This window comes from Mesoplodon densirostris, chromosome 11 (genome assembly GCF_025265405.1).
Source record: "Mesoplodon densirostris isolate mMesDen1 chromosome 11, mMesDen1 primary haplotype, whole genome shotgun sequence".
Classification (NCBI taxonomy): Eukaryota; Metazoa; Chordata; class Mammalia; order Artiodactyla; family Ziphiidae; genus Mesoplodon; species Mesoplodon densirostris.
In genome coordinates, this window is record NC_082671.1 from 50713551 (window position 1) to 50741387 (window position 27837).

The 27837-nt window shown below is 39.7% G+C and overlaps 1 protein-coding gene and 3 non-coding genes across 4 annotated transcripts; all 4 read left to right on the forward strand.

The window, feature by feature from the left end:
• The first annotated feature begins 6455 nt into the window (after nt 1-6455).
• KANSL2 (KAT8 regulatory NSL complex subunit 2) lies at nt 6456-25922 on the forward strand. Its single transcript, XM_060113514.1, has 10 exons — nt 6456-6535; nt 7095-7353; nt 8152-8330; nt 8839-8953; nt 13532-13699; nt 13911-14073; nt 15195-15291; nt 19245-19498; nt 24405-24524; nt 25214-25922. The coding sequence occupies exons 2-10, from the start codon at nt 7103-7105 to the stop codon at nt 25343-25345; spliced, it is 1479 nt and encodes a 492-aa protein (XP_059969497.1). The 5' UTR covers nt 6456-6535; nt 7095-7102; the 3' UTR covers nt 25346-25922.
• On the forward strand, nt 15382-15518 carry LOC132499636 (small nucleolar RNA SNORA2/SNORA34 family). The gene has a single exon (XR_009533874.1). It is a non-coding gene; the product is annotated as a small nucleolar RNA SNORA2/SNORA34 family (small nucleolar RNA).
• LOC132499639 (small nucleolar RNA SNORA2/SNORA34 family) lies at nt 23118-23249 on the forward strand. The gene has a single exon (XR_009533877.1). It is a non-coding gene; the product is annotated as a small nucleolar RNA SNORA2/SNORA34 family (small nucleolar RNA).
• LOC132499637 (small nucleolar RNA SNORA2/SNORA34 family) lies at nt 24857-24993 on the forward strand. The gene has a single exon (XR_009533875.1). It is a non-coding gene; the product is annotated as a small nucleolar RNA SNORA2/SNORA34 family (small nucleolar RNA).
• Nucleotides 25923-27837: the final 1915 nt, after the last annotated feature.

Sequence of the window (27837 nt, forward strand, 5' to 3'; positions counted from 1 at the left end):
GTAAGCAGGCCTGGAGCCTCAAGTTCTGTAAATTTCATTCCTAAAACTTTGCTTGAATCTCATGTTGGCAAAAACAAATACCTGTGAATCGTCCTTAGGGCTTTTAATCAGATACCTATGTTGCTGTTAGCTGAACTCCAGTGAAGCATTAATCTAAAGCTACTTTGGTCTTCTGAAGTATCAGTTATGCTTTCTGGGTTTAGAAAATACGTAGGAATTAGTCTAGTCTTTTCACTTGTATCAATGTGTTTCCATATCTGAGAACCTCAGCCTCCTCTTTTTTTAAAAAAAATGCTTTTAGTGTTTTGATTTAATGTATCCTTTTACATAGTTCTGTATTATTGGCTTCACCAATATTGATAGAAAAAATTTAAATCTCCAGTTGGAAACAGCAATGGATTAGGATATAGAAATAAAATCATGGTAACATCAGTGCTGGATTTACTTAAGCCTCTGCTACTTAATTCCCCATATTGAAAATCCATACCCCTTATGCCTTGTTTCTGGACAAAGGCAAGTAGAGGAGTCTTATCCCAGTATGGTTGGATTTTAAACATATCTGTGTTTCCTGCAGAAACACAGGACTGTGGGAACTTGGGAACTGATTAAATTTTAAAAGGATTAGTCTTTTGTTGATGATCTATTTTGATACTAATGCCAGGAAAAGGGATTCTAGGACATCTTGAAGTTGGAATACAAATATTATTCTCTTGGGTTTGGGAGAATTTAAGCAGTCTATGCAACCCTTCACATGGTGAGAAATAAGCCCTCTGCAGTCCCACGAAACTTTCAGTGACTTTGATGCCTCCCCAAATTTCTTGTGTTGCTGCTTGTTAACACCCAGCTTTTAACTGAGTGTTCCTGGTGGTTTAAAAAATGTTCATGTTGTGTCACACTGTCAGGTTTTATCTTTTTATCCCTCTGTGGGATAAAAAGCATGGTACTATAATCCTGCCTGATAGAGTGGTCTGGAGTGAGAATTATTTTCTAAGTGGGAGACCGTTCCATTTTAATGTTTCTAAAGTTCTCAGCATGAACTTGGCATTGGAAAAGGGAGGGCAAAAAAGGAACGTTTACTAAAAAGTGGTGTCTACTCTTCCCCTTTATGAGTGTGTATTCATGGTGAATGAAAAGAAGAGAAAGACTTGAGAACATGCTAATTGAAGCCAGAGCAAGTATGTCTTCATCAGGTTATCAGGAACTCTTCAGTTGAAGCTGAGGCCTTAACTGATGAGTGGTTGATCACTTTGGAATTGGTTATAAGATGGAAGTGCTGGCTGGGTTAAGCACCCAAAGAAAAGAATGCAGCCGACTAACTTAGTGTTAACCTAGGTTTCTGGATTTGAAACTGACCTCCCCACCCTACTCCACACACCTAAAACTGTTTTCTTGTCAGACCAAAGAGCAAAGAAGGAAAAAAAAAATAAAACACTTTTCCAATCTATGTCACTCAGGTACAATTTTGTGGTGATATTTTTGTCTGTTTTCTTTGTATTGCTCTTAAGAGCCCTTTCTCAGCATATTATTCTGTTCTTGCCTCTGTCCTCCTTGGGGGCACCTCATTTCTGGATGCTACCCCTGGGATCTCTACTGCTATTATGTGAATGGTAAGATGTAAGTGACCATTATAGTAAGGGCTCTTTGTAAAACATTAAAAATTTTTTTTTAAATTTAAAAAAGGATGTTGTATACATTTTATAGTCTGGCTATCAGTTTGATATCTTGCTGTCAAGTATGTTTCTCAATCTGTATTTATCCATCCCATCAATAAATGTTAATGATAAAACAATCATCTGATTATTGTTTATGTGTACTGAGTCTTCAAGTTAGTCTTTAACTGTCATTTGATTGATACGATAATAGTTTTGTTTTAGTTTTGGTAATATAGTATGTACTTTCTTACTGCACAAGATCCTATGGGAATTGAGTTCATTGGAAATAGCTAACTAAGATTTGATCATTACAGTGAACCTGATGGTATATAAAATATGATGTGGCAGAGGGGGAAAACCCCTCGTTCTGTATTGTTGCATGGATACCTGGAAGGGTGACTGGTACACAGAAAAATATATAGCTCTAACAGATGCTAGCAACATGTACTGCTTATCTAGCAAGCACTATCAATGATTCATAATTGTATATTTGGTTCTTTGAAAACTGAAATGTTGGTATAGACAGCAGTGCTTTTGGAAGAAAAAATTAATAGCCTTCTTGGTGGTGCCTGGAAAAGCTGATAGGGAATTCTCACCCTTTCCTTGGGACAATAAAACCACACACACAAGGTAAATCTTGCAAATTACCCATTTAAATGGAAAGAATTTTTAATGCTATAATGCTCAAATTATATAAAAAAAAGTTAGGAGTAGCTATAGTTTAAAAACTCTAAAAGGAACAAAAGAAATTTAACAGAATGTTCGACACTTCTGAAAAAAAAAATCACTTGAGTCTTGAGTTCTGTTCATTCCGTCCTTCCATTTTCTGAAATAAGACAACTTAAGATTTTTGTTTGCTGTGCCTCTCCTGAAACTTGTGGAAGCTGCTGATGTTTTAGGAATTTTGGTCTGGTTTGAATGGAAGAATAGAGAAGTAGTAAATGAATGATGTGAGAATGGATGATATTATAAATTTATTATAAAGTCATAGTGATTTGCTTTTGTTAAAAGAGATATCAACTGTGTCATCCTTGGCAATAGATGAGGTATAAATCAATGTAAACTTCCAAACAGCTGGATCCCCAATTATAGAGGTTTGTTAAACTAACTGGTATAGAGCTAGGTTTCATCTTATGATGAGTGCCTAAGTCATCCTGGTCTCTCTGACACTTGAGAGCCAATAAGATTGACTTGATCTCTATCATTCAACTTTCTGTAGAAAGTTTGAAGCCCTTTCTGTGACTTCTGTGGATTCCCTTAGAGGCTTGTATTTATTGTAATCTCTAGCTCTGTCAACTCCTTCTGCTGAATTGATTTGGGGGGCCTACTTCTGTTGAATTGATTTGATTTGTGGATTGTCACATGTCTTACTTGTGCTACCTTTTTTGCATTGTGGAATCTTAACCCCTTTTCTTAATTTCACATAACACTCAAAACCAACAGGTAACCAAAAAATCACAGTGATGAAAACAAGTTAAAATTGAAAACTAGATTCATCTTTTCTGAAAAGTAGTTTCAGGCATTTCCTTGCTTTTCATTTATCCCTTCATTAGAAAATAGTATCTACCAAGTACTATATACTGTTTATAGATGATAATATGGCAGTAAACAAAGCAAGCATCTTGCCCTCATAGAACTTACATTCTAGGTGTAGGGGAGACAAGTAAAACATAATATGCTAGATGATAAGTACTTTGGAGAATGTAAAGCAGGGAAGGAGGGACAGGGATTTTGTGTGTGCATGTAGGTAAGTAGGATTGTTGAAATGGGAAATAAGATGGCTAGGGAGGAAGGCCTTACGAAATCACAGTTCAGCAAAGACCTGAAAGAGGTGAGAGAGCAAGCCACAGGAATATTTATGGGTAAGATCATTCCAGGAAACAAGTGCAAAGGTTCTGAGGTGAGAAGATACTGGCATGTTTGAGAAAGAGCAAAGAGGCCAGTGTAGCTAGTATAGAATTGAGTGAGGAGGAGAGAGTAAGTAGTAGGATAATGTGGTTAGAGAAGCAGCAAAAGGCCAGATACAGTAGGGCCATGTAAGCCATTATAAAGACAGTGAAATGGAGCACCATTGACAAGTGTTGAGTAGAGAAGTAACATGATCTAGCTTGGGTTTTAAAATGATCATTTGGCGGGGAATTCCCTGGCAGTCCAGTGGTTAGGACTTGGCGTTTTCACTGCCAGGGCCCGGGTTCAATCCCAGGTCGGGGAACTAAGATCCTGCACCATTGCAAGCAGTGAGGCATGGCCAAAAAAAAAAAAAAAATGTTCATTTGGCTTCTGTGTTGAAAAATGGCCTATATAGAGTCAAGGGTAAGGAGACTCTCACAATAATTAAGGGAACAGATGAGAGTGGCTTGGACCAGGTTGGAAGCGCTGAAGGTAATGAGAAGTTACATATCTTGAAGTTGGAGCCAGTAGGATCTGCTCTAAGGTTGGAAGAGAAGTCGAGGATGACTCCCAGTGTTTGGCCCAAGAAACTGGAAGGAAAAAAGATGAGGATTATATAAAGTGCAGGATTTTGGCATTTATTTAACTCTTCTCTTTCTCTCTCTCACACAAACACACTTTTTCTCTGGGATTAGCCCCCAAAAGTCCGAATTAAAAATTCTCTTTTAAGAATTCATCTTTCCTAACTGCTGTTTACGAACAGCCTCAGGTCTACTTTAACCTATTCAGTAGCTAGCAAAGTGTTCATTGGATTAAAAACAGCCATCTACTTTGTTAAAAAGCACAAAGAATTTGCCAATATCTTGACCATTTAATATCTCTCCCCCACTTAGAAGGAAGTGGTTTTTTGGGGTTTTTTGGCTGCTTTGGGCCTTCGTTGCTATGCGCAGGCTTTCTCTAGTTGCGGCGAGCGGGGGGCTACTCTTCGTTGCAGTGCGAGGGCTTCTCATTGCAGTGGCTTCTCTTGTTGTGGAGCATGGGCTCTAGGTGCGTGGGCTTCAGTAGTTGTGGCTCGTGGGCTCTAGAGCACAGGCCCAGTAGTTGTGGCGCCTGGTCTTAGTTGCTCTGCGGCATATGGGATCAAACTCGTGTCCCCTGCATTGGCAGGCGGATTCTTTTTTTTTTTTTTTTTTTTTCCGGTACTCGGGCCTCTCACTGTTGTGGCCTCTCCCGTTGCGGAGCACAGGCTCCGGACGCGCAGGCTCAGCGGCCATGGCTCACGGGCCCAGCCGCTCCGCGACATGTGGGATCTTCCCGGACCGGGGCACGATCCCGGGTCCCCTGCATCGGCAGGTGAACTCCCAACCACTGCACCACCAGGGAAGCCCTGGCAGGCGGATTCTTAACCACTGCGCCACTAGGGAAGTCCGGAAGTGGTTCTAAATAGCATTTTTGGGTCTGTTTTGGGCTTAGCAGAAAGATTTTTTCCCCCCAAGACCTTCAGTAGACGCTCTAATTAAAGCCTTTGTTGCATCTCTATCTAGTCCCTAATGCCTCTTTACATTGTTCCCTATAGTAGCTTTAATGTTCCTTTTTGATATCACTGCATTTGGTTGAAAATTCCCATATTTTCTGTAATGTGGCTTCCTCTCCTAGTTTTGAGTTATAGAGTGTTTATAACAAATGTCTTTGTACCTCTTCTGAGGGTTGGAGTGTTTGCTTATGTATATAACTCATAGCTGCTATTTAATGGCTGTATTGCGTCCACAATCCCAAACTACTCTAGAATGTTTACTCCGAAAGAGCAGGTTTATTGTTCTTGTTCTCTCTGTATCCCCAGTGCCTGGCATTTAGGTGCTCAATAAATGAATGAATCTCATGAAAGGGCCTTCTAGGACTGCGCTAATCTCTGGGAAACGGCAGGTATAAGCTCTCCTTTACCCATTTCGGTTTTAATCACTTCTTATGCCTAAACTGCTGTTCTCCAGCTTTGTAGATTCTCTACGCTCACCGCTGAACCACGCTCACCTGCTCATTGGTAATGGAGAAATAGCTTACTTAAATGAAACTGACAGCAGGTGAGAGCTTGGGAAGGCTGGGATGCAAAAAAAATCCAGAAGGGTTATGGGGAGAAAATGTTGGTTCATGTCTACCAGAGGCGTGGTGAAGATGAAAGAAGGGAGAGATGCTTTTAACTAAAGATGCTTAGAGGATGATAAAATTGGGATTGTGTCTGCCATTTCTATATACCTGCATTATTTAGCATGGAATTGTAGAGAATTTTAGAGAATCAAGGCCTCAACGAGAACTCATATTTCCTAATTCTCAATCAATGCTCTTCGCTATATGAGAGGGAATAAAAGGGATAAAGAATGAGGGCTGGGTTCAAATTCGCCATCTTCCCCTAATTACTAGATATGGGCTCATTCTGTTCCTCCATTAGCTGTAAAATGGAGATTATAGCTTCTTCCTCTTAGGATTGTTCTGAAAATTAAATGTTTATATATGTAATTTCCCAGACTTAGTAAACACTCAAAAAATGTTTCCATCAGTAAACTGTTCACAAAACTAAAGCCTTTTCCTGTAAACACTGAGAGTCAAATGTACAGTGATCCTTTGGCCTCTATATGTCGACTTTGTACCTACCGTTTAGGGGTGGTGAGGTAGCCGCGGCCTAGGACCACAGACAGGCCAAATGCGGCCTGAACACCAGCGATGATGGGAGACGGAAAGTCATCCGCTTTCAGTGAGCGCGTTCCACAGACCGCGCTCCCTCCGCCTCACTCTCTCTGGAGCTGAGTTACTGACAGACAGCTCTTCTAGCCACCCAGCCGCGCCTTTTCTCAGCGCCCCGCCCTCCCAGGCTTGATAGGTAGCCAATGGTAACACAGAGTTGTAGGCGCAGTAGCCAATCAGCGGTTGGGAGCCCGGAGAGGAATGGTTAGAAGCGACTGGCGCTGCCAGACCGTAAGCAGTGCGGCGCGGCTGCAAAGGTAAGATGGCGGCGGCCCTTGCTCTTCGCCTTTGCGGTTAAGCTGCTCCTTGCCCCGTCTGTCCGTTCCGAGCTGCTACTCTGCCTCAAGTCAGCGTCAGGGTCAGTCTCCTCTAGGCTCCCAGAACCCAGATTCTCCGGTGCCCGGAGCTTTAGGACAAAATGGCGCTTGCACGGGCCGCCGAGGATGGGCAGGGCCCAGCCGTGAGCTCTGAGGCGGGCCGGGACAAAGGCGGCGTGCGCGGAGGCGGGGGTGGCGGGTGGCCCTGCGTGTTTGCCGCGCCGCGTGGGGCCGGCGCTGGCGCTTCGCCCTCGTGCCGTGGCCGTGCGAGCCCTTGAGATGCTTTCAGCCTGGAGGTGGTCGGGGTGGGGGGCGGGCTTGGACTGGGAAGTTGAGGTGAGGCAAATTCACTAACGCCTGGGGGGACCTGGGCGGAGGGGAGTTAAGTAGCGTGACCTCCGCTTGTCTTTTAGAAGCCACGCGCAGCCTGCCCAGATATCGTGGAGCAGGAATTTTCGGGAAGGGTAAGGGCTTTTTGATCTTTTGTGTGACCCTGCAGGTTTTGGTATGAACAGGATTCGGATCCACGTCTTGCCGACCAGTCGGGGGAGGATCACCCCAGTGCCCAGGTCTCAGGAGCCCCTATCTTGTTCGTTTACTCATCGCCCATGCTCGCAACCTCGTCTGGAGGGGCAGGAGTTTTGCATTAAGCATATACTTGAAGACAAGAATGCCCCTTTCAAGCAGTGTAGTTATATATCTACGAAGAATGGAAAAAGATGTCCCAGTGCTGCCCCAAAGCCTGAGAAGAAAGATGGGTATATATGTATAGATATCTGTCGTTTGTACTTTAAGTTTTTAAGTGAGAGGAGGATGTGGCATGATGTGGGTTGGAAATAGCTGCCTAGTTTTTTATGTCACGTGCTTGTAAAATTGAGGTTATGGGGTATATCCTTCGAAAATTTTAAAAAATGGTGAAAACTGGAAGGAGACAACTCCCAGTTGGGTCACTTTGTTATCTCTTTGGATCTTTTCCCTTATCTGTAAAATAAGGATTATTTTTAACCCTAGGTTCCACGACTCTTGGCTGTCCTTGAACCTTAGGTAATAATGCAAAATCGTATTAATATATATGTATTTTTCTGGGAAAAGCTTTATAGCTTTCATCATTTAAACAAAAATATCTATGCAGAAACATAACTTGGCTAGATAATTCTGCATATATCATTTGGTTTTAAAATTGTGTCCTACATCTTATTACCGACAGTGGATTGATACTGAAGTAAAATGTTGTCTTCCAGAACCAATTTTGAAAGATGAAAGTGAATCTCTTTGATTTGTTGTGAAATGATGTCAGCATTTTTAGAGATGGAATGTTTTGTTGGATGGATGGAGCACGACTAGGTTATGCTATCTGTATTTCCCATTAGTAATACCAAATGAGTTGACCTTGGGCCAGTTAAATTATTTAGCTTTGCTGGCATTTTTAATTTATAAATGAAGATAATAGTCATTTTAATTTCCTGAAAATGATCTAAAGATCAGTGTCTGTGAAAATAGTTGAACTCTTTTAAGAGAGAACCAGAGTATAAAATGTTAATATTTTGTCTCCTTAGGGTGTCCTTCTGTGCTGAACATGCCCGTAGGAATGCCCTTGCACTTCATGCTCAAATGAAGAAGACCAGTACAGGGCCTGTGGGTGAAACACTCTTATGCCAACTGAGCTCATATGCCAAGACAGAGCTGGGTTCTCAGACTCCCGAAAGTAGCCGCAGTGAAGCCAGCCGAATTCTGGGTAAGGGTCTTCTCTCCCAGAATGAAAGAGGAGGAAAAAAGTTAACAAAGAACTTAATTTGGTTTAGCACAGTGCTTTGAACATAGGTGGCACTTGATAGTACAATATTATTGTTAATTCGTAGGCAATTTGGTGAGAATTCAGGATTGCCATGTTGTTCACCATTCTGTTTGGTTTTAAGTAGTGGGTGCTTAGGTTTACTATCCTGAGTTTGACTCTTTCCTTCAATGCTGTTTTTATACTTACCATCTTTGCTAGGTAAGGTAATTTCTGGAAACAATAATTTTGAGTTGGCCTTTCTGTCCCTTTGAGGGCATGGTTAACTCATTTGTGTTATAAGTATTCATACTTGGGATGTATTTTCTTAAGCCATTTTTGTTTGTCAGTGCCTCTGTACTAAGCTTTTTTAATTTTAAGATTTGGGTTGATGTGTTAAGTAATCTAGTTTTGTGTGGTGGAGTTACAGAGGTGGGAAGTCTTAATGGCTGCTCTCCCTTCCTTGCCTCAGATGAAGACAGCTGGAGTGATGGGGAGCAGGAACCCATTACTGTGGATCAGACATGGAGAGGTGACCCTGACAGTGAAGCTGATAGCATAGACAGTGATCAAGAAGATCCCCTAAAGTAAGTTGTAACTCCACATAGGGCTTTTAAATATTTTAGTAGTTAGTATGTGGAATGTAGTACTGCATGCTGTTTAGTAGATTAATAACCTAGGAGGGTTGAAGATAGCTATTTGTGAGCAGTAATAAATAGCTTCTGCATATTAAAGTGTCATTGTTCATCACCATCTTGCTTCAGGGTAGGATTTGATTCTTTTTTTAGAAGTCTTGTAATTTGGGAAAATTTTGGGACATCACATTCTACACATGAGAAAGTGTAGGGGAGAAAATAGATTTCTTGGACATAGGAGTGGGAGGTGGGTGGAGATCAGTTAGAGAAGAGAAAATTGATGTGAATTGGTTCTTGGCTTAAACCTCAGGAATAATAAAGTGATTATATTTTAATAACTACTTCCTTTTGCAAAGTTCTGTCTAATTAATTTATTTGTTTAAGAAAAATTAAAAGGTGTTCAGGAGCTTCCTTTGGTTTCATGCCTAAGAAGGAGAAACTGATTTAGAAACCCAGAAGTGAGTAATCAACCTAATTATATCTTACTAAGCTCTTTACTTATCCCATGTTCGCTTTGGAGTTGTAGACATATTGCCACTCAAAAGTCTCATGTTTCTATGTCTCATGGTTTGGGTTTAGTTTTTGTTTTCTTTCTGATCTCCATCTCATGACACTTCTCACTGACAGTTCAGGTGGAAGAACTCTGAATAGTGGGAGGGGTAATGAATTTCTAGACTTGACTGTGTTTGACAAATTCTTAGAATAGCATTTTCTTCATTCCTTGGATTCTGAAGTTTATAAGAGGTCATTTACGATTACACTTTCTGAGTAGAATAATTTCATCTATTTAAGTAATCTCGATGTAGTAAGCTATTCAGGAAGTACTTGTTTGGAGAGTCCATCTAAGTAGTTTGAGAAGGAATGTTTGTTTCTAGCAGGATTCTTTTACAGTAGAAGCTTTATAGCAAGCAATATATATACGTTGTTTTTTTCTTCCCCCTTCCTCCATTGTGCTTCTAGAAATGCCGAACTTGCTTCTTTGAGGAGGTGAACACACTGTAGGGTCACAGAGTGACTGTCTTTTGGTATGGTAAATGCTCAGTTTTGAAGGTCCAGAAACTGGATTTTGTCAGTAGTAATCTAGAGTGGATCAGTCTCTAGCGGACACATTCATTCTAATCTTAACAAGAGACTTAACAAGAGATTGTTGTATAAACCGAAATACCAGTTAATTTTATGAGAAGTATAAATGTTAAAAGGACTAGGTACTTGATGTTAGTTTCCTTTAAAAGGAACATTCAAAGGGGAAAATAAAGCCCCAGATGTGCTCAACTATTAGGTAACTAAATATAAGGCTTTCCTTAATTCTCCCAGTGATACTATTTAAAAAAAATTTTGACCAACTAAAATCCAGTTGTCCCTCATAATTTGAGGGGGATTGGTTCCAGGATCTGACCCGGGTACCAAAATGCAAGGATGCTCAAGTCCCATAGTTGGTCCTCCATACCTGGAGATCCCCACCAGCGGGAGTAAATAGTACTATACGTATATGCATTTTTAGAGATGTAAATAGAGTTGTTAATTGTCTGCTTACAATATTTAATTCATTAATATGGTTACATATTATCTTATATTTAAGTATTTAATGAAATTCTTTTGATTAAGAATTTTCATCTTTGGTGCTAATTTTTATTTATTTATTTATTTTTGGCTGCGTTGGGTCTTTGTTACTGCATGCGGGCTTTCTCTAGTTGCGTCAAGTGGGGATTACTTTCGTTGTGGTTTGTGGGCTTCTCATTGCGGTGGCTTCTCTTGTTGCGGAGCCCGGGCTCTAGGCACACGGGTTTCAGTAGTTGTGGCTGGCAGGCTCTAGAGCGCAGGCTCAGTAGTTGTAGCGCATGGGCTTAGTTGCTCCGTGGCATGTGGGATCTTCCCAGACCAGGGATCGAACTCGTGTCCCCTGCATTGGCAGGTGGATTCTTAACCACGGTGCCATCAGGGAAGTCCCAGTGCCAATGTTTTTGTCATCATTTTTGAATCATTAACAGTTTATAGCATATATCTTCACTTGCTTGTTTCAGAAAGGGTTCTTTTTGAATTGTTTATGATGATGTCATTAGAGATTTTATCCTAACTAGAATTATTATTGGCATATTTTTCCCCATTGTAGGTACATAGATGTGATTTCTCTCAAAATAATCATTTACTTAATTGCTTTGTAAAAAGTAATCTTTAAAAGCTTGTTTCCAGCAACATCCAACACTGGTGACGTTTTAGCTTAAGAGTAATTGTTAAATCTTTCCCTATTTAAAAAGTACGTTTTATCATATGACCTCTACACGCATCCAGAACTTGTTTTGGTAAAGGTCATTTCAGGTTATTGAGTCTTCATCATTGTTATCAAAATGAAGAAATTTGAGAGAATGCACTTTTAAGAAGAGACACTATTTAATGGAATATAAGGTGACTCTCTTTTTTGAAGTTGAATTCTAATAATAAATCCTAGATTTATATTTGTGTATATCAGAGCAAGAAGAATTAGTACATGACTTTAATAACTAGCTGTGAATGTCTGGGACATCCATCTTTAAACAAATGATCCATTTGTCACATGAACTAGGCGTTCATAGTAGTTAGGGTGCTCATCCTCTCCCACCCCTGCCCCAAATGATTTGTAGTAAATTCTAATTGTAGTGGCTTCCCATTTATAAATTATAGTCCCCAGATCATTGGTTACATTCTCTTCTGACAGGGTACAATGAAATTAATTTCATTTTAACAAACTTGGTATTAGATTAAGGCCTCAGTATTTTAGGGGGTACAGACATATTAATGCAGACATGCCCCATTTTCCTGAATATGAATAACCTAGTCACCTTTTTTAGACATTAGATATTTTTAAAACCTTTTCACATTTTTTGATAGTCTTAGATTTTGTCATTTCTGTAATTTGCTGGGTTTTTTTTTCATGTTTTGGTTCTTAATTTCTTTTCACTTATTTTTATTTCAGAGTACTTTGTAGTTGTAGTTCTCTTATACACAGGTAGTTTTGTCTCCTATTTATATTTAGGAAAAGTTTTTGGCAGAGATTACTTGCTTTCAGTCCTAAAGTTAATAATTTAATTCTGTGTATTTCAGTGATTTAAGAGTTAAATTTTTTTTTTGAAATTTATTTATTTATTTATTTTTGGCTGTGTTGGGTCTTCGTTTCTGTGTGAGGGTTTTCTCTAGTTGCGGCGAGCAGGGGCCACTCTTCATCGTGGTGCGCGGGCCTCTCACTGTCGCGGCCTCTCCTGTTGCGGAGCACAGGCTCCAGATGCGCAGGCTCAGTAGTTGTGGCTCACGGGCCCAGTCGCTCTGCAGCATGTGGGATCTTCCCAGACCAGGGCTCGAACCCGTGTCCCCTGCATTGGCAGGCAGATCCTCAACCACTGCGCCACCAGGGAAGCCCTAAGAGTTAAATTTTAAAGAGCACATATTTTTGGATTTAAAATTAGTATGTAATTTGTGTGTATTGCCTTTTAAATAACAAATAATTTTTACTCAGTCAAAATATGAAAATAGCAAGTCAGGGTATATATCTAGCTTGCTCTTTCTGTTTATATAATGATCACATAAGACAAATGGAACCAAAAATCTTTTAAATTTGCAGTTAATCCCTTAAACTTTGAGTTAAATCAGAGGCAGGAACCAGTCTTTAATTAAACTGACATTTAACTGATTTGCTTATGCGACCTCATTAATCACTAGAATAAGTTTTTTTTTTAAGTTCTGTTGATTCATAGTTGGTGGCAAAACTTAATAAAGTTGATGTGGATCTAGATCTTTGGCAAAGGGTTACTCCAGGGTATATATTTTGAGAATATTGTCAAAATGAGCTGAGGACATTGACTAGCCATTGTGACCAGTGTTTTGAGGGCCTGTGTAAACTCCAAAATACAAGTGTATTTTTATTTATTTTTTATTTCTATTTAATTTTAATTAATTTATTTATTTTTGGCCGTGTGGCTTGTGGGATCTTAGTTCCTGGACCAGGGGTTGAACCCGGGCCCTCAGCAGTGAGAGCACGGAGTCCTAACCGCTGGACCGCCAGTGTATTTCCCTACGAGTATATTTTTAAATTAGAAGTCATAATTGTTATCTTTTGTGCTTTAAATAAAATGTATTGAGATACATGCTACTAAATTAAACACTTTTAAGCTATCCTGACTGTAAGTGATTTTTCTGTATTAAATTATTAAATGGAACAAGAATGTAGATTAATAAAAATTTTGAGTATTCTATATCTTTACTCCTATTTAAACATAACGCAAATTACTGGGGAAAATAATGAAACATTTCCCCTTTCCCATATTGTAATATCATACATTAGTTTCCATTCTTGGGAATTTTCTTTTGTTTTGTTTTTGAGTAACAACTTGAATGGTAAAATGCTGTGTGAAATCATTCCTGTTTAATAAGGTGATTGTCTCAGCACTGACTGATTGTTGAATAGCAAATCTAAGTCTCACCTTTGCTCCTTTTTCCTTCTAAGCTTGGGTTTTATTGTTGTGCTTTCTTATTCTTTTTGAATTGTCTCTTTTATTTTAGGCATGCTGGTGTCTACACAGCGGAAGAAGTGGCCCTGATTATGCGTGAGAAGCTTATTCGTTTGCAGTCTTTGTACATTGACCAGTTTAAACGACTTCAGCATCTACTCAAAGAGAAGAAGCGACGTTACTTACACAATCGCAAAGTGGAACATGAAGCTCTAGGCAAGTTTTATGCCAGTTCCAATAAGCTGTTGTGGGTTCAACATGTGAATTTGGTAGTAGTTAGACTTCTGTCTTGTTACCTGGACTGGAGAAGGATTTGCTTTTGAAACTGTTGTATGGGCAGATTTCCCTGTTTTCTTCTTGTTAGTTTGGGGACGCACCCTTGATTGGTTGCTTAGCAGATAACATCTTGACTGTTGTGACGTTCTAGGTAGTAGTCTCCTGACTGGCCCAGAGGGACTTCTTGCCAAAGAACGAGAGAACTTAAAGCGTCTAAAATGTCTTCGGCGGTATCGTCAGCGCTATGGAGTGGAAGCCTTACTACATAGGCAGCTGAAGGAGCGCAGAATGCTGGCCACAGATGGTGCCGCCCAACAGGTGATTTTTGTATATACCTCTAAGGTGTTACATTTGTTTTATTTACAGAGTTAGGGTAATTGTCAAAACACTGTTGTACAGTCTTGGTTCTGAAATCTAACTTACTGGATGTGGGGTATATTGAAAAGAGCACTTATCTGGAAGTGCAGAGACATGGGTTTTAGTTCCCTTCTGATCAATTCTGTGCCTGCACTGATAACTGAACTCTATTTTCATCTGCATATTGAAGGGTTGCCATAGATTTCTAAGTTATTTGGTTCAGAAATTCTTCAGTTCAGAAACAGGCACAGAATGCCTAATAGATTGGGACTCTTGTTTTAGAAGGCAGAAAGATAGGTAGAATAATAGGAGCAGTGAAGGTCAGGAAGTAAGGTTGACAAGCAGAGTTAAGTGATTATTCTTAAATTTGTTCCTCAAGCCCCTGGTCTCTGCGTCAGTAAGAGTAAGTCCATTTTTGGGCTTCCGTGGTTGCACAGTGGTTGAGAATCCGTCTGCCAATGCAGGGGACACAGGTTCGAACCCTGGTCCCGGAAGATCCCACATGCCATGGAGCAACTAAGCCCGTGTGCCTCAACTACTGAGCCTGCACTCTAGAGCCCTTGAGCCACTACTGCTGAGCCCGTGTGCCACAACTACTGAAGCCCGCGAGCCTAGAGCCCATACTCCACAACAAGAGGAGCCACCGCAATGAGAAGCCCGCGCACTGCAACAAAGAGTAGCCCACACTCGATGCAACTAGAGAAAGCCAGCAACAAAGACCAAACGCAGCCAAAAATAAAATAAAATTAGTAAATTAAGAAAAAAGAGTAATTCCATTTTTATCTTTTTTATTTTTTGAGGCTCGATGTAAGATTACGATTTAAAAAGGGTTCTGCTAAAAGACAAAATAGTTTGAAAACCATTAGGCTGTGTATCACACACTTGTAATATGGAGGAATTGTATTTCGAATTATGGTTGACTCATTATTTGGACATGAGGTTTAAATTTTTTTTTCCTTTTGCATAGTATTGGTGAATAAATTTGTTAAATGTTCAAGTTTCTAGGCTTTAAGGATACACTTTTCTTATATGAGTAAGTGTTTTCATAGATAATTTATTTTGACCTGTTTTCTCTATTTTAGGCCCATACCACTCGTTCCAGTCAGAGGTGCTTGGCCTTTGTGGATGATGTTCGTTGTTCCAATCAGTCTCTTCCAATGACCAGACACTGCCTTACCCGTATCTTTTTGCTCTGTTCAGTTTGCTAGCTAGACTGAAGGCTAGTGGGGATCTGTGATAGTTTAGTTAATTGAAGGTCTTTGTTTTCCTTTGGCCCTGAATCAAGGCCAGCAGTTTGCTGAAGCTGTTGGTTTCAAGCAGGAGCCTAAAGAAGTCTCTTTCTATGGTCTGTTGGCCATTTCAGAACTTTGGAAATGTAATGGTCAATTCATTAGAAAGAAACATCTCAGTCATTGGTGATAGATATGGGCTAATACTTGTAGTTGATTAATATTGGAATTCCAAAATTTAGAGATCCCTGATTTAACTCATTCATTAGAATTATAATACTGTTAATTACTACAAAAAAATTGCTGAGGATCCAAAAACAGTCGGATGATTCTGAAATGTGATCTTTCTTTGAATATTATCCTTTTATGGTCAGGGCCCTGACTTGTGTATTTTAGACTTCATTCAAACAGGAAACTTACATTTACTACTGGGCTGTAAAAATTTTTTGAGCTGTATATTGAATTGTGAAAGTGCATCTGTGGACATTGATTGAGAAAGTTACTTTCACAGTAAATGCACTATTTAAATATGGTGATCTTCATCATATGAAAGGCATAAATCTTGCTGGATTTCATTTGCCTGGCAAGATATACAAATATTTGGAAAGTAAAATGTATTTTCTTTAATAAAAAGGGAAGGAAGACTTTCTTGCTCTTTTGAAAGGAAAACTGATTTTTTCTCTATTCTGCTTATTAAATATTTTACCAATTTATTAATTATTGTAACAAATGTCTGGTAAAGGATTACTGTCCTTAATACATAAAATTCTTGTGCAGAGTAATTAAAAACTAAAGATAAATGCTCAAAACATAATTGGGCAAAGGCTATCTATGGGCAGATTAAAAGTAGAAGTGGCTGATAGTTGAAAAGTATTTACCTTTACTATAAATAAGTGAAATAAGAAATAAAACAAGGAAGTTTTTTTAATCCATACTTTTTTTTTTTTTTGGCTGTGCCACACGGCTTGTGCGATCTTAGTTTCTGGACCAGGGGTTAAACTTGGGCCCTGGCAGTGAGAGCCCTGAGTCCTAACCATTGAACTGCCAGGGAATTCCCTAATCTATAACTTTGACACTTATCTATGTATGAGATTTAATGAGTAAGTTCCAAAAGTTTGTGAGGGAATGGTGAAATGGGCCCTTCTGAACTCTGCCAGTGGGACTGTAAAGTGGCACAGGCTTTTAGAAAGCAGTTTGACGATATTCATATTCTTTGATATGATAACGTCACCTCTGAGAATTTACTTTAAGACGATAATCAAATACAGACGAATATTGTTACACAGAATTCCTCCAACTGGAGAGAGCCTTAAAATTTTCAGAGATGGGGAATAGAGAGGAAAATTGTGACACAGCATAGTATGGAATATGTTCAGGAATTAAACATATTTAACAAAATTTATGAATGACATAGGAAAATGTTTGATAGTGACAAAAATAGAATATGGAATTCGGTAGAGTGTGTTTTAATTACATGGAACTAATACTAGGAGGGAATGTAACAGAAATGTGACTATTTTTGGATGGTGGGGTTATGAATGCCCTTTTTCCCTCTGCTTTGTACTTTTCAGGTTTTCTTCAGTGACGTTGAATTACTTTATAAGGCAAAAAACCCAGTTTATGGATATTAAGGAGTATTTTAGACTTACAGCACTATGCTCAAGATAGTTCATTAGAATATTAATATTTTAAAAAGCAAAGTTGAAAAAGAGAAGGGAAGTATTATTTTTCTCTTTTTGCTCTTTTCCTTTCCACTCTGTAGTTGCCTAAGTCACTTACCCTTCCTTAAGTCCTTATCCCAGAGAAAGATGCGACTGCCATTGGTGACCTGTTAACTCTTTACTCTGGTCTAATGGAGACACCACTGGACTGAAAGTGAAGGACCCAGACTCTAGTTGTAGGTCAACCATTCCCTTCTTTGTCTGTTGTCCCTATCTGAAAGGAAAGGGGGTGGAGGAGGATGGGGGAGGGCTTTTCAAGGATACGGTGATATTAAATAAATAAGAGACTTGTGAAAATCCTTCGAATTACATGAAAAAGTTTCCAGTTGAAACAATTTAATGGATTCACATTGAAAATTTTAATAATTTAAATAAGATTGAGCTTCTTAAGCACATAGAGATTGCAAATCTGATTGTTCCCATCAGATTCATGTTTGTTCATTTGAGCGCTGATTTTTATTGAATAATTATTTGTTTACTTTGAGCTATATACTGTTCTTTAGAGTAGTGGTTCTCAACCGGGGCCACTTGGTACCGTTTGGCAATGTGCGGAGACATTTTTGTTTTGTCATAACTCTGATGGGTGTGCTACTGACATCTAGTGGCCAGAGGCCAGGAATGCTGCTAATAAACATTCTACAGGGCACAGATAGCCGTAATGCCAGTGGTGGCAATGCTATGAAACTCTGCTTTAGAGTTTATCAAGTTCTAAGGAATGTATTGAAAAAAATGGCTTTTCTTCAAGAGGTTTTATTTGGTTTAAAATTTATAATGTACATTAGATTTGTTAACTTCAAAAAACTACCTTAAAATTTGGGGGATAAAAATTACCTATACTTCCATAATCCTGGGTACAGTTTACAGAAAATTTTGCTTTCTGGTTTAAAAAATAGGCCCAAGTTTGAAATAATAGTTGTCTATTAATCTAGGGAAAATAACCATGTAGTTAAGATTTCAGGAAATGATAAAACTTGAGTAAAATGTATTTTATAGAGTGACTTGAATCAGAATTTTGTTATCTAATCATGATTTCAATGTTGATTCATCCCACAGAACTTCTTTGCCAACTTGGAAATATAGCCCTTTTCTGCTTCTACCCTTAAGAGAAGTTGTTAGGGCTCTTGGAGCGTTCCTGGAGTACTTCTTTCCATGCGCCATAAGCAGTTGTTTTCTTCTTCCCTTTCTTTTTTAAATTAAAAAATTTTTTTAATTTTTATCTTTTGGCTGCATTGGGTCTTTGTTGCTGTGCTCGGGCTTTCTCTGGTTGCGGCGAGTGGGGGCTACTCTTCGTTGCGGTGCGGTGGCTTCTCTCGTTGTGAAGCATGGGCTCTAGGCACGCGGGCTTCAGTAGTTGTGGCACACGGGCTCAGTAGTTGTGGCACGTGAGCTCTAGAGCGCAGGCACAGTAGTTGTGGTGCATGGGCTTAGTTGCTCTGCGGCATGTGGGATCTTCCCGGGCCAGGGCTCGAACCCGTGTCCCCTGCATTGGCAGGCGGATTCTTAACCACTGCACCACCAGGGAAGTGCTCTTCTTCCCTTTCTTTTTGGGATCATAACAGGACTCCAGTGATACCACCCCCCTGAAAAAGGGTGTGTGTGTGGAAATTTAATTTTATTTCCTGTCAGGATAGGATCCCTAGTTACTATTATTGGAGCTTCTATTTTCCCCAACACCCTGCTGCTTTAAACAAATGTATCATGTAAACATTTTGGAAACAAGGTTCAAAAAGTTTTGAGGAAGTTTTTGCCCATCTGCTTAACAGCAGAAACAACATTGTATCTCTTGACTCTTGGAAGGGGTTGGTAGGGGCTTCTGCAAGCTATTCGCATTTAGCATGACATGTTTCTTTTGAATAGGTACTAGATTTCTAGTTACTGCTGTTTGCTTATTAGCACTATGTTTTGAAATGTTTTGCATTTGACCCTCATAGGGAGAACAAGATTAGTGTCTCTGCTTTAAATGGAGGTTGGGGACTAGTTTTACATTACTGGTAGAGCTAGAATTATGCTAGTAAATGACAATTTGAGAAGTAACTTTAAAAATTGCTACCTGCATTTGGTTCTGTATCAAATGTAACCAAATATCATGTGTTGTCCAGACCTTGAATTTTACATGGCAGACACCTCCTTTTTTGTGCCTCCAATAGATCCATTTTATTTCCCTTGACCCGTTTTTCTACAGATATTTGTCAGGACACGAATCAGGTTCTCTTCAAATGCTGCCAGGGGTCTGAAGAGGTACCCTGCAACAAACCAGTTCCTGTAAGCCTCTCTGAGGATCCCTGCTGCCCACTGCATTTCCAGTTGCCTCCTCAGATGTATAAGCCCGAGCAGGTACTGTCTGTGCCAGACGATCTGGAAGCCGGCCCCATGGATCTGTACTTGAGTGCTGCTGAGCTTCAGCCCACTGAGAGTTTACCTCTGGAGTTCAGTGATGTAAGTTAGAGAAGCTCTGCTCTGGTTGGCCCTTGAGGCAAGGCCTTATTTATTACTGGTGAGAATAGGTTAGTCTTTTGTGGTTAAAAAAAAAAAAAACAACTTTGATAAGTTTTTTGAAATGATATGTGTATAGTTGTATTTGTATGTTAACATATTCATTTAGAGACAGTTTAAATTTACAGAAGTTTTTTTTTTTTTTTTTTTTTTTGCGGTACGCGGGCCTCTAACTGTTGTGGCCTCTCCTGTTGCGGAGCACAGGCTCCAGGCGTGAAGGCTCAGCGGCCATGGCTCACGGGCCCAGCTGCTCCGCGGCATGTGGGATATTCCAAGTCCGGGGCATGAACCCGTGTCCCCTGCATCGACAGGCGGACTCTCAACCACTGCGCCACCAGGGAAGCCCCAGAAGTTTTTTTTTTTTTCTGAGGGAATGATAAGGGAAATTTTAAACTAAGGGAAATTGGAAAGTCAAGATTATGGTTGGATTTGTGTAGCTGGGAAATTTGGTGCCCATCCACAAGGTAAGTAATTCGCTTGAATCTTAATAATACAAATGAATTCTGATATCTACTCGACAATGTAAATTTGTGTTTTGGCCCTATAAGAGTTCTCATTTTCAGATTAATGTGTCCCCCCCTAAAAATGACTCTAAACTTAGCTTTGCATATTGTTTTTCATTTTTGATATGTTATTAAAGATTCTTTTGTGAATGGACCAGAACAACAGTGATCTCCCTAAATATTTACTTTTATAGCCTTCTAAGTGTGTACACTACTCTGCCTTTTTCAGTCTGCTCCTTGATTGGTCCCAGCACATAAACCCATCTCTGATTGCATGTTTCCCTAATTAGCACTACCCTACTATATCATTCACTTCAGAGATCAGTTGACATTCCATCTTTGGCACTTTGCTTAATCTTTAGCCTTTTGGATAAAGGTCTTCATTATTTATTCTGAAGATAATTCTTCTGAATTTCATAATAAAGGTGTCTTGTATTAATATATAACCATGACATATTTAAAGTGACAAATCTAAATGGAAAATTCAGTATAGGTTGCAAGATTGTTTGCCTAGGGGTAGAAGCAAGATTTGGGTGGCCTCGAGTGTTGCTCACTAAAGAAGATATATCAGGACAGGCTAATATCTGAAAAAGTGGCACTAAGAGTAAACTGATTCCAGGGAATTCCCTGGTGGTCCAGTGGTTAGGACCTGGCACTTTCACTGCTGTGGCCTGGGTTCAGTCCCTGGTCGGGGAACTAAGATCCCACAAGCTATGCAGAGTGGCCCCAAAAAAGAGTAAACTGATGCCAATTAACTACGCCCCCTCCTGTTTTGGTTGTATACTGTTTGTAGTATTAGTGAACTTGATTTTTGTCACTTCATTTATAACAAACTTATAATTTTTGTTATAATCCTGATTATAATTGCTTTTTAAAAAGTTTCTTTCAAACAGATTCATAGAATATGAGAACCTTAGAGATTATATACTCCAGTGCTTCCCAGAATTTTCCAATGAGATTATGTTGAAGAGAGTAAATGGATAGCCCTAGATTGATACAGATTTTTGTCCACTTCCCTTCATTTTACATGTGAAGAAAACCCAAAGAGGTGCTATCTTTCCTTTTTTTTTTTAACTTAGTAACAAGCAGATTTATAGGGTCTAAAAAATAATCACTACATTGCCAAATTCCCTTCAAATATTAATGTACGTATGTAGTAACTAGTACATGGGTTTTACATAGATGTACTAGGTTATTAACTTTTTTTTTGGTTATTAACTTTTATTTCATCTGTTAATTTCTAGAGCCATTGCTGTTTTGACCTTTTTACTTTTCCCCTTTCACCTGTTTTTGCGTTAGTTTTAAATAGTGTTTTCTTAAACTTTTGATGATCTAGAGCTAAGAAAATATGACTGTTCCAGTATGTTTGAAGATTATGTTCTTGTTTGCTCTTTGGAGAATATTAACACAAAATATTAGAGATTATAAGATGTGATCATAGCCGAAAAGTGACATTTAAGGAATCTTAATTTTTAAACATTTAAAGATATATTGTCAGATCTTTTAATATTTATTTTATGGTGTGAATTTTTTAAAGAATGTATGAGAAGTAACTTTATTTTTGGGAATCTCATGGGTTTTTAAGATGGACCTTTGTTAGAGGTTTAAAAATGATAATCAGCTATTTGTACTTGATCATCTATTATGTTTATATTATTGTACTTTAGATGAACCACATTGGTCGTTAAAAAGTAGTTTTATTCTTAATCTTTGGAGGTAAAAATTCTCCAGAAAATGTTGAAACAATTCTGTTTTAGAAAAGAGTTTTTGTCCTCCCATAAATTCTGGATATATTTAACTAGTCTTTTGCTGGGTAAAAATAATTTCTTAATTATATGAATTCCACCCAGCAATCTTACCTATGTTCTTTCTTAGATATCATTTCTGTTATACTTATTAATAATTTATGGTAACTTTACTTGTGGGAGGACCAGGTATCAGATATTCATATGGGTAAAAGTTCAGCCTTTCATTCTGGATATTAACACTTGCCTGTTTTCTGTCCTTTGATCCGAGGATATTTGACAAATAAGAATTTAATACCTTAATCCTATTACTTTGAGCTTGCTCTCTTTTTGTGTTTGTTGTTTGAGCTCTGATTTTGACATAGAACAAAATATGGATTCTGTCTTTGTGTCCTGATTCATTCCTCTTAGGATAGGCATTTCTGCTGATCCTTTCTTCTTTTATTTTAGGTTCCTGTTCCCAATTTTAATTCTTATAAAAGACAACACTGAATATGTGAGGAAAGCCTTTTCAGTATCTGTTTTTCTTTGAAAAATTTCTGTACCACTGTTATCTTGAGACTTGGAAACCTTTTGCCACACTGCTTAAATGGGTTCTTTTAAATTTCAAGTTAATTATTTGTACAGTTGACCCTTGAATAACACGGGCTTGAACTGTGCAGGTCCATTTATACACAGCTTTTTTTCCCAGTAAATTCTTACTACAGTCTACATGATCCACAGTTGGTTGAATCTGAGGGTATAGAACCATGGACAGAGAGGGCTGACTGAAGTTATACACGGATTTCTGACTGTGGGCATCGGTGCCCCTAACCACGGCATTGTTCAAGGATCAAGTGCATAATAATTGTGCATACTAAAAGAATCGGAGAAAACAGTTCACAGTCTTAGTTAACAGTGTGAGAACATGGTGGTTTCTGTGTATAGTACAGAAGTTTCTAACACATCTGAAATAGATGTTAGGTAGCCAACTGTATCTTTTTCCTTATGTTTCTGCTTAAGTTGAGCAGCTTTAAGTCCAGCACGTCCTTTAATTGTATTCTTTCTTTACCTTAACTTGTTTTTGGTGATCAGCACAACAAAGAAAGGGAAAGGATTTCAAACTCTTAGTCTTATTTTAAAAGCACAGAACTTAGCTTTTCTCAAGAAGCTCAATTACTGGAAACATAGAGCCTCTATAAGGTAGCTTGGACACAGGAGAGTACAAACCCTTGGGTAGTTTTCACTCTTGGGAAGCAGAGTTTAGCAATAGATGCTTAGACAGCAGAGGGATGAAAGTCAGTCTGACATATTGTCTGAGCCTTTATAGTGCTTTAGACCCTGAATGAAGACCAGTAGTTTGCTGTAGCTATTGGTTTCACGCAGGAGCCAAGAGCAGTGTCTTCCTCTGGTCTGTTGGCTTCAACCCCTCTGTGGGAATGGCCAGTTCAGTTGGAAGAAACGTAGTCTGTAGAATACAATGTTTTGTGTGTGTGTGCGTGTGTGTGTGTGTGTGTGTGTGTTTTATTTGGCTGTGCCGGGTCTTAGTTGTGGCACTCGGGATCTTCCTCACCGCGTGTGGGATCTTACAGCACACGGGATCTAGTTCCCTGACCAGGGATTGAACCCGGGTCCCCTGCATTGGGAGCGCGGAGTCTTAACCAGTGGACCACCAGGGAAGTCCCCCTGTGTGTGGGTGTCTTAAAGAGCAATTGGATATGTTAGGTTTAAGAATCAGGGACTTTTCTCTGTGGGGATAGGGACTTAACTAAAATATTTCCTGGCCATTCGGAAGGACTTTGAGTATTTCATCTTCCTTCTCTCTTCCCCCATCCCCTTTCCTCTTTTGCTCACTGGCTTGCTTTGTGGCCATCAGAATATTAATCAAGTGGTCTCATATTGTCCAATCTATTAGGGCAATATTTCATTTTAATTTGCATGTATGCTGATTGTCCATATTAGATTCATCACTGGTGAACTTAGATGTCGACTACAGTTAGTCTTAGAAGTATATGCCTTTTTTTATTTTTTATTTTTGGTCACGTGGATCCTAGTTTCCCAACCAGGGATTGAACCTGTGCCCTTGGCAGTGAAAGTGCTGGACTACCAGGGAGTTCCCAGTATATGCTTTTTTTAAATATTTCTTTTTGTGGTAAGATATTTGTAATGTAAGATTTACCATTTAAAAATGTACAGTTCAGTGGTATTAAGTACATTCAAAACATTGTGCAACCATCACCACTGTCAATTTCCAGGACTTTTCTGTCAGTGCAGACAGAGACTGTACTCATTAAACTGTAACTCCCACTTCCCCTCTGTCTCCAGCCCCTGGTAGCTCCAATTCTACCTTTGCCTCTGAATTTTTCTGTTTAAAAAAAAATATGCTTTTTAAAGCTACTATAGTGGTCTGTGCTTTATATTTGGCAGCAAGGAAAAATTCTCAGTGCTTTTCAATCTTATCCCATTTGTTGCACACTCTGGGGAAATCGTTATTTGTTTTAAAGGTAGGCAAGGGGTGAGGGAAGTAAGGGAGAATTCTTCGAGGTTTGCTGAAAAATGCCAACTTTAGCTTGTTGGTTCCCTTGATATTGCTGATAGGCTTTTTTCTCTTTCTTTTTCTAGGACTTGGATGTTGTGGGTGACGGTATGCAGTGCCCTCCTTCACCCTTGCTTTTTGATCCTTCACTAACCCTTGAAGATCATCCTGTCAAAGAAATTGCTGAAGGCCCAGTGGATATTTTGGCAAGTGAAGAATAACTCCAGCCAGGCAGAGGGTTCCCTGCTGGCTATGGCTGGCATGTACTCCTGGGGGTTGGGGTTGTCATCACTAGCTGTAAAGGTGCTCCAGATGGCAGTTCTCCAGATGGGCCTTAGAGAGAACACTTACTAGCTCCTGGTCCCCATATCTGGGAGAGCAGAACAAATTTATTTAGTTAACTAGAAAAGGTTGAGACAAGGAATGTAGGAAAATTGTTGCTTTAAGGGAGAGTTCAGCCCTGGAATTGTTTTCATCATAGAGTTAAGCACAAGCAGCATGATTTGGCTTCTTTCTTTGAGCTTTGGGTGGGACACTCATGGCCCTGACTGAAGACCTGCAGTTATACTACAGCTGTTGGTTTCAAACAGAGGCCCAGAGGACTGTCTTCCTGTGATCTGTCGGCTGTTCTGGAACCTCAGCAGAGAATGGCTATTTCATTTGGAAGAAACAACCCACAGCTCTCCTTTCCATTGGGAGGGCCTCAGGAATGCTACAAGTAATGACTTCTGACTTCGAGGGTCAGGGATAGTTAAGTATGGGGAAGAGCAACCGCACAGAGTTATATCTGCTGTCTTGTTCTTGTTGCTACTATACATGGGCATTATATAAGTCAGATTCATGCTTCAGACCACAGTGAATGAGTTTGTAACCAAAGTGACTTTTCTTTTAACAGGGCCAGATGCAGATGGCTGGAGATGGGTGCAGACCACAGGGATCTCGAAATTCTGAGAAAGCCTCTGCACCATTGCCTCAGAGTGGAGTGGCTACTGCAAACGGAAAGCCAGAACCCACTTCTGTCAGTTGATAGTTTGCTTTGGGAACCAGTTGACTTTGGAGGATTTGTATTTCCCATTTAAACAAGTATTTCTGACCGTCTCTCACTAAAGGACAACCTGGACTACCTTGTTTTTCTTCTGGGTTACTGAGTGCTGTAGTCAAACCAAATGTTGGGGGAAGGGACCAATAGTATCCAAAAATTGTGGATGTCTTCCCACTCTAGGCAAGGAAGAGAGACAGGCGGTTCCCGTCAGAGCTGCTGAGATTGAGAGTCTTTTGGGACTGCCTAAGGGGAGAGAGAGTTTTGTAATGCTGTTTCCCAAGTCTAGGGATGTTGATGGACCCAATGGCTGGTTATCTCTGTCTAGCAGCCTGTTTTAGCCTTTTCTCACTTCTCACCTAATTGGGTAATCTGAAGCCCCTCCCCTCAGTGAACTCTGACCTATAGCCTCTGAGAAAATAGCCCACAGGACTGGGCCCTCCTTAACTATCCATCTTGCTTCTAACCTATGTAAATTTCTGTAGTGGTTATCTTATGTAAGATACAATAAAAAATTATCGTACATAGTTTCTATTAAATGTTAAAATGTTATGAAAATGTAAAACAGTCACTTGAATGCATGTTTTATTTGTGTTTGAGAGAGTGTGTGTGTGTGTGTATTTTGGGTTTTTAGGGAGCTGCCTCTGATGGAAAAGGGAAAACAGGAAAGATATACTTCCATCCCAAGAAGTAAATACATTTTCAGTAACTTAATTTGCTTTTGGTTTTGGTTGGGAGGATAAGTTAAAAACCATGTAAGAAGTAAATGGAAAGGGTGGGACTTCCTTATTAAAGCCTACCTACCCAGAGTTATGTTATTTCTGCAAATATCTCCCAAATGTCTTCTTTTTACCCTCTGTGCCCCCTCCTCCCACTCCCATTTCTTACAATTATGCCTGATTATTGTCGCAAAATTCTCTAAGGCTAGGAATGTGTGTATGTATATATATATAAAACCTCTAGAGAAATTGGGCCTGATGCTGGATCACAGACATAAACTGTCAAGATTATTTTGATGATGAATCTAAGGGTAGGGTTAAAACACGTTCAGGTAGGGTTAATTTACCTATGCTAGAAGTTGTCTGTTACTATAATGCAATATGACAAGAGGCCAAAAGATTATAAGAACTGAACTGAGGAACAGAGAAGAGTTATACAGTTAACACCATCACCACCATCACCTTGGCTTTAGTTTAAATATTTACTTCCAGGGAGTGGTCAGGAAATGACTCAGAAGACCCATCAGGTGAATCCTGAGATCACCTTTAATAGGGCTTGCAGTATACTTTTTTTCAATTTGTTATTCCCACTGCTTTCTTGTCTGGTACTTTTTTACACTGTATCCACAAAGACAAACATTACTTCTTAAGCAGCTTGAGCATACCTGCTTCTGCAACAGGATTAGAGATTAAAATATTCTCTTCCCATTGTTTTATTTTTTTCTTCCCGTTGTTTGTTTTATTTATTTGTTTATTTTTGGCCACTCTGTGTGGCATGCAGGATCTTAGTTCCCTGACCAGGGATCAAACCTGTGCCACCTGCAGTGGAAGCATGGAGTCCGAACCGCTGGACCACCAGGGAAGTCCCATCTTCCCACTGTTTTAAAAAGTAACCTGGGGCTTCCCTGGTGGCACAGTGGTTGGGAGTCCGCCTGCCTATGCAGGGGACGCGGGTTCATGCCCCGGTCCGGGAGGATCCCGCGTGCCGCGGAGCGGCTCGGCCCGTGTGTCCGGAGCCTGTGCTCCGCAACGGGAGAGGCCACAACAGTGAGAGGCCTGCATACCGCAAAAAAAAAAAAAAAAAACACAAAAAAAACACTAGCATCCACATCACCCAGTGTGATTGTTTTGTAAACTCCAGTTTCTCTGGAGTTCAACTCTTATTAAGTCCCCAGCATGCTCCTCAGCTGAGTCTGCCCTTATGCTGCAGGTGATAAGGGCCCCCTTTTAAGGAGCCCCTCTGGCTCTCTCACCCTTCAGCTATCTTTAAAAATTAACTGTACATTACATCCCCAGAATGTATTAATCTTACAACCGTAAGTTTGTAGCTTTTGACTACCTTCACCCATTCCCCCTATCCCCACCCCTCCATCCCCCTTCACCTCTGGCAACCACAAATCTGCTTTCTGTTTCTATGAGTTTGGTGTTTTTTTAGATTCCACATTTAAGTGAGATAATGTAGTTTTCTCTGTCTCACTTATTTCACTTGTCATAATGCCCCCAAGGTCCATTGTTGCAAATGGCAAGATTTCCTTTCTCACGGGAAGCTTTGTGAACGGTATGTGGCTGGGAGAAAGATAGGTTGATGCCCTCAGAATCCAGCAACCAGGGATAGTATAATGGGCAAGAGGTCATAGTTTCAATCTTCTTTGAATCTAGCTTCCTCTAAGTGGAGACAGTATTTTCTGGATTCCCTGTTCTTTTATTTTCCTAACACTTTGGGGTCCCCAACTGGCTCGGCTGCCCAAATCCTACAGCCTG